This window comes from Gopherus flavomarginatus, chromosome 2 (assembly GCF_025201925.1).
Source record: "Gopherus flavomarginatus isolate rGopFla2 chromosome 2, rGopFla2.mat.asm, whole genome shotgun sequence".
Lineage (NCBI taxonomy): Eukaryota > Metazoa > Chordata > Testudines > Testudinidae > Gopherus > Gopherus flavomarginatus.
The window spans coordinates 77771700-77785980 of record NC_066618.1 but is presented as its reverse complement, the minus strand read 5'-3'; the positions used below and the strand labels follow the sequence as shown (position 1 = coordinate 77785980).

At 39.6% G+C, this 14281-nt stretch overlaps 2 protein-coding genes across 2 annotated transcripts in view; one reads left to right on the top strand and one right to left on the bottom strand.

Moving 5' to 3' along the window:
• The window catches only part of OSBPL10 (oxysterol binding protein like 10), a 172126-nt gene extending 162317 nt beyond the window's left edge, over positions 1-9809 (top strand). Inside the window, exons 11-12 of the mRNA XM_050938385.1 lie at positions 2007-2160; positions 6928-9809. Coding sequence (XP_050794342.1) covers positions 2007-2160; positions 6928-6972 — 199 coding nt within the window. The 3' untranslated portion in view covers positions 6973-9809. The remainder of the gene's footprint in view (positions 1-2006; positions 2161-6927) is intronic.
• The window catches only part of GPD1L (glycerol-3-phosphate dehydrogenase 1 like), an 844690-nt gene that overhangs the window by 248541 nt on the left and 581868 nt on the right, over positions 1-14281 (bottom strand). The window lies entirely within an intron of this gene.

Sequence of the window (14281 nt, the reverse complement as noted above, 5' to 3'; positions counted from 1 at the left end):
AAACAATGAATGATGCAATCTGAAGCTGGTATTGCATCATACAGGATATGAATTGCATCATGTTATTCCTAGAAGTCATGGATGATGCAATCATAACGAAGCTTACATCACTCTGCTGAACAAATTGCCCTATATCAGCTGTAGAAATCATACAGTGTCGTGCTCTCTTATTTGTCAGTGCTTGATTTTGCAAAGGGACACATTTCTGTTTAGCCAAAGTGAGCAGAGATGCCTCGTACTTGTGTGAACAGTGCAGATAACTTCTGCTATGTTTGTGGTGAAGTGACTTTTGCATCACAAAAGCGCAGTATAACCACTATGGTTAAGAGAACCTATCCCCTTTATTTTGGCTGCAAAATTGGAGATCAGGACAAGAGGTGGGCCCCACACACATGCTGCAACACTTGTGCAACAAATCTTGGCCAGTGGTTGAACAGGAAAAGGAAATCTATGCCTTTTGCAGTGCCAATGATTTGGAGAGAGCCAACAGATCATACCAGCAATTGTTACTTCTGCATGGTGCCTCCAGTTGGGAAAGGTGTGTCAAAGAAGAAAAAGTGGACTGTGCATTCTCCAAACATTCCATCAGCTATACGCCCAGTACCCCACGGAGAAGGACTGCCGGTTCCTGATGCACCGGAATCATTCTCACTTGAGTCAGACGAGGAAGAGGAAGAGGATGAAACTTCTGGTCCTGAACCATCAGTGTCACAGGACCCACATTTTCTCCCATCCTCCTCCTCTGAACCACACCTCATAACACAAGGTGAACTGAATGACCTTGTCAGGGATTTGGAACTACCCAAGAGTAAGGCAGAGCTGTTGGGCTCCAGACTACAGCAGTGGAATCTCCTGGCAGGCTATCAGGGCAAATGGAGCCCATCAATGCTTGCAGACTATTGCTGGACAGTGACAAGAGATGCTCCATTTAATGAATACAAGAGACAAGCCAAGAAGCACCGAGTAGACCCTGAATAGGACTAAACTATGTACATAATAGTTTTTTGCCTTTTGTTTCATAATAAATTCTAGTTATATAACCCTTTTGCTGATTTTTCAAGTGTTACATAAACAGGACAGGTGAAATATTATCATGTAAAGCAACCATAAACACATGAAAAGACCTAGGTTTACAATTTATGATTAAAACTCTACTATCTACACAATATACATAGACATAAAATGTAAAAACTTAAATATCTTAGCAACAATAGCCAATCAGTTGTTTTAATTGTCATATTTCAATTCAGCACATCAAAATACATAATAAATATCACATTTTATCTCTGAAGTAGACGACTTCTAAAAAATTGTAGACCAGTGTAATGAACAAAAAGAACAGGAGTACTTGTGGCACCTTAGAGACTAACAAATTTATTTGAGCATAAGCTTTCACGGGCTAAAACCCACTTCATCAGATGCCTAAAGTGGAAAATACAGTAGAAAGATATATATATATATACACAGAGAACATGAAAAAATGGCTGTTGCCATACTAACTGTAACAAGAGTAATCAATTAAGGTGAGCAATTATCAGTAGGAGGAAAAAAAACTTCTGTAGTGATAATCAGGATGGCCCATTTCCAATAGTTGACAAGGAGAGGTGAGTAACAGTAGCGGAAAAATAGCAGGTGGAAATAGGTTTTACTTTTTGTAATGACCCATCCACTCCCAGTCTTTACTCAAGCCTAATTTAATGGTGTCCAGTTTGCAAATTAATTCCAATTCTGCAGTTTCTCGTTGGAGTCTGTTTCTGAAGTTTTTTTGTTGGAGTATTACGACTTTGAGGTCTGTAATTGAGTGACCAGTGAGGTTGAAGTGTTCTCTGACTGGTTTTGGAATGTTATAATTTTTGACATCTGATGTGATGAACACACCATCATTATATGAAAAAGAACTGGCAAGTTTATCCTGCAATTGTATATTCCTCTTTACAAGGCATTTTACTGTTGCTGAGGAGTTCTCATTCTATTTTGTCTGTGTTTATCTATGATCAATCACTCAGGCATCTTTGGCAACATGTCACCAACTCCCTGAAAGAAGGCAATATTGATGCAGCAACAGAGCACAAGCACCGCCTTGAGGAAAGGCAGAGAGCAGAGGAGAGGCAACGTGTGGCTATTAATACACCCTGGAAACCAAAATATTTTACCAAGGAGGTAATGTGAATCGCACCAAAGCATTTCTTTGTTGCTTTAAGATAGGAATGTAGTGGAGTTCCACAGTACAGTGAGGAGTGTGTGTGTGCGCGCAAACAATTAAAATCAGCTTTTGATTTTAATAATTGTGACTATGACTAAATCTCTCTGATCTTTCCAAACTTTGACTCCTAAAAAACAATCATTAGACATTTATTTTAGATTTCGTAAACCTTGTTCTCTTTTTTAAGCTGTCTTTTACCTGCCTTCGGTTAAATGTATTTATGCCTGAATTTTTATAAATTTGGTCTCTATGATTAGACATCTAAATCCATATTTTTGGCCATTTAAAAAAAATAGCTTGATGCTCAGCAATGGCTCATAGACTTTAAGGTCAGAAGGGACCATCATGATTATCTTGTTTGACCTCTAGCACATTGCAGGCCACAGAACCTCACCCTCCCATTCCTATGATAGACCCTAACGGCTGGCTGAATTACTGAAGTCTTCAAAGACTTCAAGTTACCGAGAATCCACCCTTTACCCTAGTTTAAACCTGCAAATGACTCATGCCCCATGCTGCGGAGGAAGGGAAAAAATAAAACCAAAAAAAAAAAACAAACAAAAAACCCAGGCTCTCTGCCAATCTGACCCAGGGGAAAATTCCTTCCCAACCCCAAATATGGTGATCAGTGAGACCTTCCTCCAATCTGACAACATGCCATTAATAGCTAATTTTTGTTTGTGGTTGTTTAACCAATTATGTTTCCACTTAATGGCAGTTCTGTCAAGTCCATATTTCTCCAGCTTACTTATCAGAATGTCATGTGGGATTGTGTCAGAAGCCTTGCTGAAGTCCACCACATTCCCCCTATCCACCAAATCAGTTACCCTGTCAAAGAAGGAAATCAAACTGATTTGGCATGATTTCTTCTTGATAAATCCATGGTGGCTGCTAGCGATTACCCCTTTCATCCTCCAGGTATTTTCAAACTGAATGTTTTATACATTGTTCTAGTAGCTTCCCAGGTATTGAAGTCAGGTCTATAGTTCCCTATCTCCTCCTTTCCCGCCTTTTTAGAGATGGGCACTTCTCCTGTCTTCTGGGACCTCTCCTGTCACATATGAGTTTGTAAATATTATTGCCAGTGGCTCCGAGATTTCTTGAGCTAATTTCTTCAGTAACCTGGGGTGAATAGCATCTGGCCCCGCTGATTTGAATTCATTCAAGTTGATTAAAAGATCTCTGATATGTTCTTTACTTATCCCAGTCTGCATCCCTTCCCCTTTACGGAAGGGTCTGTGGTTACTAGGACCTAGATTAAAGCTCAGGTTAGCCAGATGATGTCCCGAGGTGCGCTTCCCAGTAGTTGATAACGGAGCCATCCCAGCACAGTAATCCTCTTTCCTGGAACATCAGCTCATTGTCGAAGAAGCCAAAGCCTTCTTACTAACACCACCTGAGTAGCCACACAGTCTCTACCCGGGCGTTTTCATTCAACAGGAAGAATGGATAAGAACACCACTTGTGCCCCTAACTCTTTTATCCTTCTCCCCAGAGCCATATAGTCTGTAGGGATCCACTCAAGGTCATTCTAGGTAGTATCATTGGTGCCCACATGGATAAGTAGGAAGGAGTAGCAGTGCAAGGCCTTGATGAGTCTCAGTGGCAATTCTAGCTCTAGGCAAGCAGCACACTTCTTGGGATTCCTAGTCTGGACAGCAGATGGATGACTGTCCCCCAAATAAAGAACAAAACTAGTCAGAGGACCCCCCCCCCCCACAAAAAAATGCCACCATTGCTAAACAGAGTGAAAGAGGCAGTTTTGAGACAAAAAGACATGCTTTAAAAATTGGAGGTCAAATCTACTGAGAAAAATAGACAGGAACATAAACTCTGGCAAGTCGAGTATAATTAAGCAGGTCAGAAAAGAATTTGAAGAGCAACTAATAAGTCATACAAACAAACAGCAACATTTTTTTAATGTACATCAGAAGCAGGAAGCCTCCCAAACAATCAATGGGGCCACTGGACGATTGAAGTGCTAAAGGAGCATTCAAGGAAGATAAGGTCATTGTGGAGAAGCTAAATTAATTATTTGCATCGGTTTTCACTGCAGAGGATTTAGGGTGGGGAGAGATTCCCAAACCTGAGCCATTCTTTCTAGGTGACAAATCTGAGGAACTGCCCCCAGATTGAGGTGTCAATAGAAGAGGTTTTGGAACAAATGGATTAAATTAAACAGTAATAAATCACCAAGACCAGATGGTGTTCACCCAAGAGTTCTGAAGGAACTCAAATATGAAATTGCACAATTACTAACAGTGATAGGTTATATATCACTTAAATCAGCCTCTGTACCAGATGATTGGCCGATAGTTAATTTATAAATCTGTTTTTTTAAAAAAAAGGCTCCAGAGATGATTCTGGCAATAACAGGCCAGTAAGCCTAATTTCAGTACCAGACAAATTGGTTGAAATCTGTAAAGAACAGAATGATCAGTTACGTCCATGAACATAATAAGTTGGGGAAGAGTCAGCGGGGCTTTTGTAAAATGAAATCATGCCTCACCAATCTATTAGAATTCTTTGTGGTGTCAAAGAAAGCCTTTGACAAGATCCCTCTCCAATTGCTCTTAAGTAAAGTAAGCTGTCATAGGATAAGAGGGAAGGTCCTGTCATAAATCAGTAACTGGTTAAAAGTTAGGAAACAAAGGATAGGAATAAATTGTCCATTTTCACAATAGAGAGAGAGAAATTGTGGGGTCCCCCAAGGATCTGTACTGGGACCAGTGCTGTTCAGCATCTTCATAAATGATCTAGAAAATAGGATAAACAGTGAAGTGGTAAAGTTTGCAGATGATACACAAAGCTGACTGTGAAGGATTACGAAGGGATCTCACAAAACTAGTGACTGGGCAACAAAATGAAATTTGAGATGAAATTCGGTGTTGATTAAATGCAAAGTAATGCAAATTGGAAAACATAATCCCAACTATACATACAAAATGGTGGGGTCTAGACTAGCTGTTGCCACTACAGAAAGAGATATTGGTGTCATTGGGGATAATTTTCTGAAAACATCCACTCAGTGTGCAGTGGCAGTCAAAAAAGCTGACTGTTAGGAACCATTAGGAAAGTGATAGAAAGTAAGACAGCAAATATCATCATGCCACTTATAAATCCATGGTATGCCCACATATTGAATACTGCATGCAGTTCTGGCCGCCCCATCTCAGAAAAGGTAATTTAGATTTGGAAAAAGTACAGAGAAGGGCAACAAAAATTATTAGGAAAAAGAACAGGAGTATTTGTGGCACCTTAGAGACTAACAAATATATTTGAGCATAAGTTTTTGTGGGCTACAGCCCACTTCATCGGATGCATGCACTGGAAAATACAGTAGGAAGACAGACACACACACACACACACACGAAACAATGGGTATTACCATACACACTCTAACGAGAGTGATCAATTAACACACACACACACGAAACAATGGGTATTACCATACACACTCTAACGAGAGTGATCAATTAAGGTGAGCTTTATTATTAGGGGTATGGAACAGCTTGCACATGAAGAGATTAAAAAGACTGTTCAGTTTAGCAAAAAGACAAGAGGGATATGATAGAGGTCTGTAAAACCAAGAATGGTGTGGTGAAAGTGAATAAAGCAGTGTTCTTTACACCTTCATGTAACACAAGAACCAGGGGTTGCCGAATGAAATTAATGGACAGCAGGTTTAAAATAAACATAATGAAGTACTACTTCACACAACGCACAGGCAACTTGTGGAACTCATTGCCAGGGGATGTTCTGAAGGTCAACAGTATAACTGGATTTACAAAGTGTAGATACATTAATGGAGGATAGGTCCATCAACAGCTTTAGTCATTGACAAAATTTAAAATATGCATCTAAACTGCTTCAGTGGTTTTTTAAATAGTTGGATCCATGGGCTTTAAGTGTTAGGAAACTACACACAGAAGGGTGTGGATAATGAAATCCCGATTTCTAGCATTTTACAAACCAATTATGTATTGAAATATTTACACTATAGACTAAATGGTGGTAACCCTTATATTCTCGTAGTTCCCATTTACAGCCCCCATGAACAGTGGTGGGAGTTGTTCTACAGATTGAGGGTAGGATAGGATCTAATATATTCAGGCCCTTTTATGATTTTTGTGGAAGTTTGAGCAAGATATTTTTGAACCATGTCTAGTAATACTCCTGGCACCGTTGATTAATTCTTTGTATGGAATGGAAATGAGGTAAAAATATTCTCTTCCTTTTGCAGATGCAGAATATGATAAAATGCAAAGAAAATACTTGTTTTCAAAACAACTTCATATTTAAATAGGCACTGTCCAGATTTTCAAAAATAGAAAAACTAAAAAAATTCCAGTTTTTGATAGGAGCACCATTGAGCTAGCAGTGCACAACTTGGAATATTTCTAAAACATCTTTGTCAAGAAATTTTCAAGGTTTTTCATCTTCCGCTGCTGATAGTTATAAGGACTTCTTCAACATGGGTGAAACTCAGTCTACACACGCAGTGCTGTCTATTGTACAAAGTAAAGTGTAAAAGGCTTTCACTAATACCATTTAGTTTTAGAAGTCTTACGTGTTGTTTGTAATTGTAGTAGGTACAGGATTTTCAGACAGCCATATCTTGACAATATTCCTTTAGCTTCTATTGAATCTATTTTAGTAGTGTGTTGTATATCTTTCTAAAAATTGAAAGGTTCATTTGTAAAATCTCCCTAATTTTCTTACAGGGTGATGGTTGGATATACTTCAATCCCCTCTGGAAGTCCCATTGACAAGACAGAGTGCACTGTTATCGCATAACAAACCCATCTTAGAGGCATTAAACCGATGCAGTATATAACCTTCAGGTGTCATTGAATAGTTCTGTTACAACAGGATACAAATAAGGAGCTATATACTGTGATTGAATCTGAAAACAGCTACAAGCTCAAGTTTATTCAACAGCCATTTTTTGTGTGTATATATATATATGCACACACATACTGTGTATTGATTGGTATATGTATATGTAAGCACCTTATACACGCACTAACAGTGATTAAGGTCCTGATCCTTTAAACATTATGTGCACAAAACTTCCATTGAAGTCAATGAGAGTTGTGTGTGTTGTCTGCTTGTGGGATCAGGCCCTATGTTGGCAATTAAGAATACTTTTTTTATTAGTACAGTTTGAGGTTTTGTATTTTTCACTTTGCCAAAAACGTTTTGCACTTATAAAACGTGACTTGTCATTGGCAGTCATTCAGAGTCTGAATGGTGGTTAAATGGCTCACTTCGAGTGACCTGAGCAAGATATATTTGGGATATTGGTTTAAGAGCATGTTTTCTGTCCTTGTGACTCACTTATAAGCATGCACTTTTTGCCATCTTATAAAAAGTAGCAATACCATTGCAAGAACCTTGTTTGTACTAATTCATTGTTCTTCTTTTTTTCTGTTTGTATTCCAAAGAGATGCTTAATATTTTGCGAGACCATTTGTCAGCCCCTTGACCGTGGGAAAGGGGCTCTCTGTGAAACATCACTGGCAGTGGTTATGCTAGGAAATGCCAGTGTCATTGGGTGAACTTGCTTTACAGCTCATCAGTCTTGTGTTATAGCTTTGAGCAGTCCTGTATTTTTGGTTCTCCTCTCTTTTTTAGGCCCAGCTGATTGCTTTGTGACATTTTCTCAGAAAATGCTACTTTCACACCAGGCATTATTTGCTAACTTACTACTTCATGGTGAAATAAGGGCCTTAGTAAAGTAAAAAATAATACTGGGGCAGTGATTTGTTTTGCAATGTAAAAATCTATAGCTTGATTTTACTTTGTAAGTAAACCACTGAGAGGTGAAGAAAGTGAACTTCTAAAAATATATAGTGTATTAACGCGTAGCTGCATTTCAGTTAAAGTGGGATGTATCGATTTTCAAGAGAAAGTACAGTAATGGACAAAAATGTAGTAAACTGACTTTTGCTCAGTGCTTAATTTACTTTTATGGTGACCCTTCTAAACACCACTATATTTCTAATGAACAGTAGCATGAATGCCTAACTTTCAGTAGTACTGGCTAATTTTGTGCCTTTTGTCTGCTTTCTTAATACAGCTGCTTGTAGATACTAGACAAATATATTTAGGTTGATGCATTGCTCAGCTGTTCATATGTGTCTGCATTTTATGTTAATTATTTTTAGTAGATATTAAGGTTACTTGGATAAGTCAGAAAGTTATACAGTACTCAGGTGTATATGTAATTGAATGCACCATTCATTAACATGGAATTGGCCTTCAATAGATCTTTCAACTTAATGAGTTTTAGATCTCTATTAAATAGCTTGTAGTGTCCTTCATCTCTTAAAGCCACATTGTATCTGCCTGTACATACTTTTCTCTGCACATAAAAATCTAGGTTTTTTCTTAAATGTTTTAAAACCTATTTTAAAGAAATATAGACTGTACAGGATCAGTTTTAATGTACAGAAATACTGTTTGTAAGGAAAGCTTTATTTTTAGGTATAGTGGATGCTTTTCTGTAATTATGTCAAAATGATGCCCCTGTGATAAGAGATGAACTTACAGGTAACTTCAGAAGAATTCATATACTTTGTGGTCTGCAGGAACTCATTTATATTGCTTGGGACCACTCTTGTTTTAAAGAGGTTAGTCTGGTAAGTAACTGGAAACATTAACAAGTTATTATGTAGATTGCATTATGAAGAACAGTCTAAAATGCAGAATCAAACAGATCATAATTGGAGTACGCCCTCAAAACTGTAGCTTTAATTTTCTAACACCAAAGAACTTGGCCATGCACTGATTGCAAAGAGGAATTAGAAACCTCTAACATTTGTTAGAAGTGCAGGACTGGACCTTTCCTTATTCACGGTATGACTATCAATCCTACAACGATGCTGTAGCTCTTATTTTAAGGTGAATTTTAACTAATTTTGGACTTCTAATTTATTAAGGGTTTCTTCTCTGCATGGTTATTTGTTACCGCATGGTGAGACCATTTATTTATGCTTTTGATTGTTTTTTAATGCTGTGAAGAACCCCCGGATGCCGTTACCACTATCTGCTTTCCAAAATAAATCCCATGAGGCAAGCACAGTGCTCATGTTTGAAATATCTGAATCAAAAACAGATTTCAAAAATAAATTCAGGAAGTGTCTTCACTTTATTTTTTCTGGTTAATAGAATATATATTCTATGTATTACATAATGATAGGACAAGATTTTGAATATTATGCAGTAACCAGCCTTATTCTGTAGGTTATTCCAATGTCTGTCTTGCACCTGCAAGTGAATAATTTTTGGGTAGCCGGTGTACACTTTGAAATGTAATGTGACTCAACGTATTTCAGATCTACCTTTTTATGCACACATGTAGAACCTATGCAATCTTTTCTTCCTTAAAGTAGAACTGTTCAGCCAAAAAATGTAAGTTTATTGTTAAAATTTTAAAATACTCTGGCAATCACATCTGATTAGCCTTCCTTTCACAATTTATGTGAATTAAAATTACATAAACTGACATCACTGTCAATAAATGATTCTTTCAGTTAGTGGTTTGGATGCTGTCGCTTTCCATTGAAATATTAATTAAAATGGCACCATTTGCTCAAAGGTCTGTAGATGTACAATATTTCTTTACCACATTCAGTTGCATATGGGATCTGCTTCCATTGAAATCTTGTTTTTCTGCTGAGAATGCATGATAAACAGGGAACATTCTGTTTTAAATTAATTTTAAACTGGCTTGCTAGATGTGGGGGAAGAGGTGGCAGCTAGTGGCTGGTGCAGCACCACCCAGCTGCAGGTAAGGATGGGGTGTGATGTCAAGGCACTCAGGTACCTGTAGGAAAAACACATTTGGATTTCTCAGGATCAGATAACTACACCCCATCCTCCATCAACCACCCTGGCTACGCCCATCTTCATTTCAGAATCAGCAAATGTTGAGTCGAGACAGGGCAGCCACATAAGAAAAATCTTAACGAGAGAGTCAGTGGCTGACACACCCATTTTACTAATCTGTCGTTTTGCTTATTTTTAAGGATCTTTTCAACCAGGATAATGAATTAAACAATTAAATCAATCCATAATAGCCTACATGAGTAGTTTCACAAAAATTACGTAACATATCCTGATATGAAGTCATGTGAGCGTATAGTATGTTGAGTTAGTAGCCTTTAGTGCCTTCACTCACAATACAGTTTCATTACATCTCATTTCTTCCGCTATTGATAACTCCCATGTCTTTTTCTTTGCAGACTGCATTTTAACAATCTGACATATGCTTCTGTGACATCTGACAAATCAAACTGACCATCAACGGGCTCATTATATGACAATACTTTCTCTTTCCTAGGATTCCTTCCTCCATTGGTTTTACAGATATGTATAACAAAATCATATATTCTTTTCATTCTTGCAAGATGAAAAAGAGCTAAAGCTTAAGAAACCCACACACACTAAGAAGAGAGCCAGAAATACAATACATGTACTTACAAAGAAGCACCAACAGAGCTAACCAATGGCTACAACAATTAGTCTTAATTTTGGGATGATAACATGCCTTTGATCAACTGGGAGACCCTTAGAAAGGATATTATCAAGGTGTATCTAGCTTCCTGAAGATCACTTTTATTCATTGGTTATACACCTCTACCTCGATATAACGCTGTCCTTAGGAGCCAAAAAATCTTACCGCATTAGAGGTGAAACCAGTGTTATATTGAACTTGCTTTGATCCAGCGGAGTGCTCAGCCCTGCCCACCCGGAGCACTGCTTTACTGCATTATATACAAATTTGTGTAAAATTGGGTGGCGTTATATCGAGGTAGCGGTGTATTACTAAGTGTATCTTTCTGTAAAGGGCCTTTCCATGACTGATCCCTGTTCCTCCCATGAAACTTGATGAGTTCCTATCGATAACATTCAGACAGCAGCTCTGGATAATGGGATTTTAAAAATTTGAATTCAACACTTAAAATTTGGGTCTAAACTATTTAGAGATTATTAAAAATGTGAGGGGAGAGAAGGAGAAAGAAGAGTTTACACAATCTAATATGAATTTTTTTTCAGTTTCACTGAACAGTTTAGATTTGAAATATTCTTCCACTGTTGAAAATCCACACACCACAACCTTGTCCTGAGAACCAGAAAAAGAAACTGGCTGCAAAGACGACTCAACAGCGCACATTGCACAGCCAGCTGCCCTTTTCAGCACATGGCTTCATTTCTGTGGTTTTGAAGATGGCCATGCCTTAGGCAGACAGATGAAGCTTGGTTCTGATGTAGAGTTCCCTTGGAGCTTTTGTTCTACAGATCTAGTCTTGAGCCCTGTTCTTAGACAAAGTCTGGCAAAGCTGAGACCTCATTTGGTGGCACTGACGCTATCACAGTCTCTATTCACTCAGGTCTATGTAGGATGAACAACAGGGACAAGCAGGAGTGACATAGATGAGCTGGAGAAATCTGGTGGGAAAATCTATTCAACTTATGTTCTGATGACTTTACTCCTGAGGGAATTCTGTGCCAAAAAATTCTTGAGGGGGCCATTTAGGGATGGGGGGCAAAAATCCATCTGGGGATTGATCCTGCTTTGAGCAGGGGGTTGGACTAGATGACCTCCTGAGGTCCCTTCCAACCCTGATATTCTGTGATTCTATGCTTAATGGGGGAGCCCCAGCTGCTGCTGAAGGGACAACCCATGCCAGGCTCCTGCTTCCCTTATCCCCTTTTCTTCTCCACCCTCCTCTCCTCCCCTCCCTCCCACATTTCCCCCACCACTCCGTTGCACAGACAGGAAGGCTCCCACCACACAGAAAGGGAGCACAACTGGCCCTAGAACACAGGTGGTGATTAGCTGCAGTCGGCAGAGCTGAGACATGCAGCCTTCTTCAGCAGGGCAGTGGCATGTACCCCTGTGTGCCTCCCATGCCTCACCTGTTGGAGGGGGCAATCCCTGCCCCAAAACTGCACCCATAGGAAGCACAGGAATTCTGCAGCCACACAGTCCTGCTTGACTATGTTCAGCAAGACATCCCAGTTCAATGTGCTTCTGCACCATTCCAAATCTTTGCACTCCCTGCAGTCCAGTTAGTCTCTCACGTTTCCTGGATAGATTTCTTGGCAAATGCTCTGTTGCTTTGTGGCCCACCAGCGTGTCTTTGCCTATTCTGGCATGTTGGTGCCTGTGCAGGCATTTGGTGTGCTTACTTATTCTTAGCACTTACATGCCTCAGATTTCTGGTACTTGCTAGGTATATTTGTGTTTTAGTTGTTGCCTCAGTTTTTGTGCTTCACTGCTCCTGTTGCTCTCTCTTTTCTTGGTGTACTGGTGACTGAGTTAAGACGTTTCTGTGCCTTGTAATTTTCAGATATTTTAGCATGTTGTCTCAGTGCAGGAAAAAAGTTTCATGCTTTTTAAATACTCTGTTCTTCAGACACATTTGAAATAGGAAAGCAGGCCACTTATCTTTAAATCATGGTACAGTGTGGCAGAACTTTGAACAGATAGATGCTATTAATTGCTTTTACCTTTGCATTCACTGTGTTAGGTAGGGGGCCCTAAAACTGCTTGTGGTTGTCGCATATGCACTGAAGAAAGATGGGAGAGCACCATCCCTGAGACACCCGATTCTAGGTTCCTGTAAGTTGAGCTTCAAACCAATGCTTCAAAAAGGTAAAACCTCCACGAATAAGCCTGAGTACATCAAGAAAAGCCATGTCCTGGAGTTCTATTTATGCAGCTGTGTCCTGAGAACAGAGCTCCTAATGCAGGAAACGATGGCCATTGAAGCAGCTTCAGTGCACTGAGGAAATATCAGTTCTCCAAGCCCTCATCCCAGTTCCAGCTGTTTGGGTACGAACAGGCCAAGTGGTGGTGGATAATACTTGGACTCAAATCGGCTAAAGGATTCATCTAATTCCAAATGCATGTTTGTTATGGAAGTGCATTAAGACAGCAAAAACTTACAGGGGAAGAGCCTTTCCACTTTTGGCAGATTTCCAAGAAAGCTGATTGAGCTGAAACTGGGCAAGATTTTTGTCTGTGAGCCATGCCTAAGGTATGTGAGCCAAGAACCTGTGCCCGAGGTGGTTGTTTTGGACCAGCGACTGACAGGTGGGGCGCAGCTAGCTAGTCTTGAAGGGGGCAGAGCACATTTCTTAACTCCAGATAACAGCTACCCCTTGCCCAGTCTTCCCATGATGTCTTTGCTCAAGGAGTGACCAGCTGCAATTATGATACTGTGCCCTAGAATCTTGACCTATGATGTTGGGATTTATTTAGAATCCCCCTTTGGATTTTCACCACTGGGACTGCCATCCTTGAAGGCTTGGTAATCTGTGATGCAATAGCCAGGTGGAGCTTTGAAAGGCTTGACCCTGGGAAATTTACATCTGCAACGCACATAGCAGGAGCTTAAGCTAGTGCATACTGGTCTGCCATTAGATTCAGATGCCCTGTACTGCTGATGCATGCCGCAGTGGTGAGTTCTGCTGCCTCAAGGGTATAGATTTGCCTGGTGGCAGACTTTTAGGTTTCAGGTGGACGATGGCAGCCTTTGATGTCAATGACTGACAAACAGAACACCTCTCCACACGCTGTGGTGAACCACAGAACCAGCAGCTGAAGTATGTTATTCAGCAAGTGTAAGATATCAAACTGATTTTCAAATGTTTGTTTAATCACTCCACCATTACACTAGTAGTTGGCAAGAACCTCTCTTGTGGAGGCAGATGAAGTATTTTACCCATCCTGTTCCCTAGTTGCCCCATCACATGTGCTGAGTGATGTTTTCAGAAATCCTGTAATTCTGCAGATAAACAGTTTTTACCTACCATCCCTCTGAGTTTTGGATGTGATTAATCATACATTTTGAATTAGCCCCCAGCACAATAGGTGCAATTCAAAGAAGTGAGTAGAAAGTAGTATATTTATATGCAACATGGTGGTATGGAAATGCTGGTAGCTGACATGGTTTGTTTTCAGCTATGCTACCACTTCCTTCAATGGTACACATTCCTTAATAAGTAAGCCGCCTATTCTTTTTCAATGCTAGGAAGTGAAAATCAAAAATTCTGACATCATAG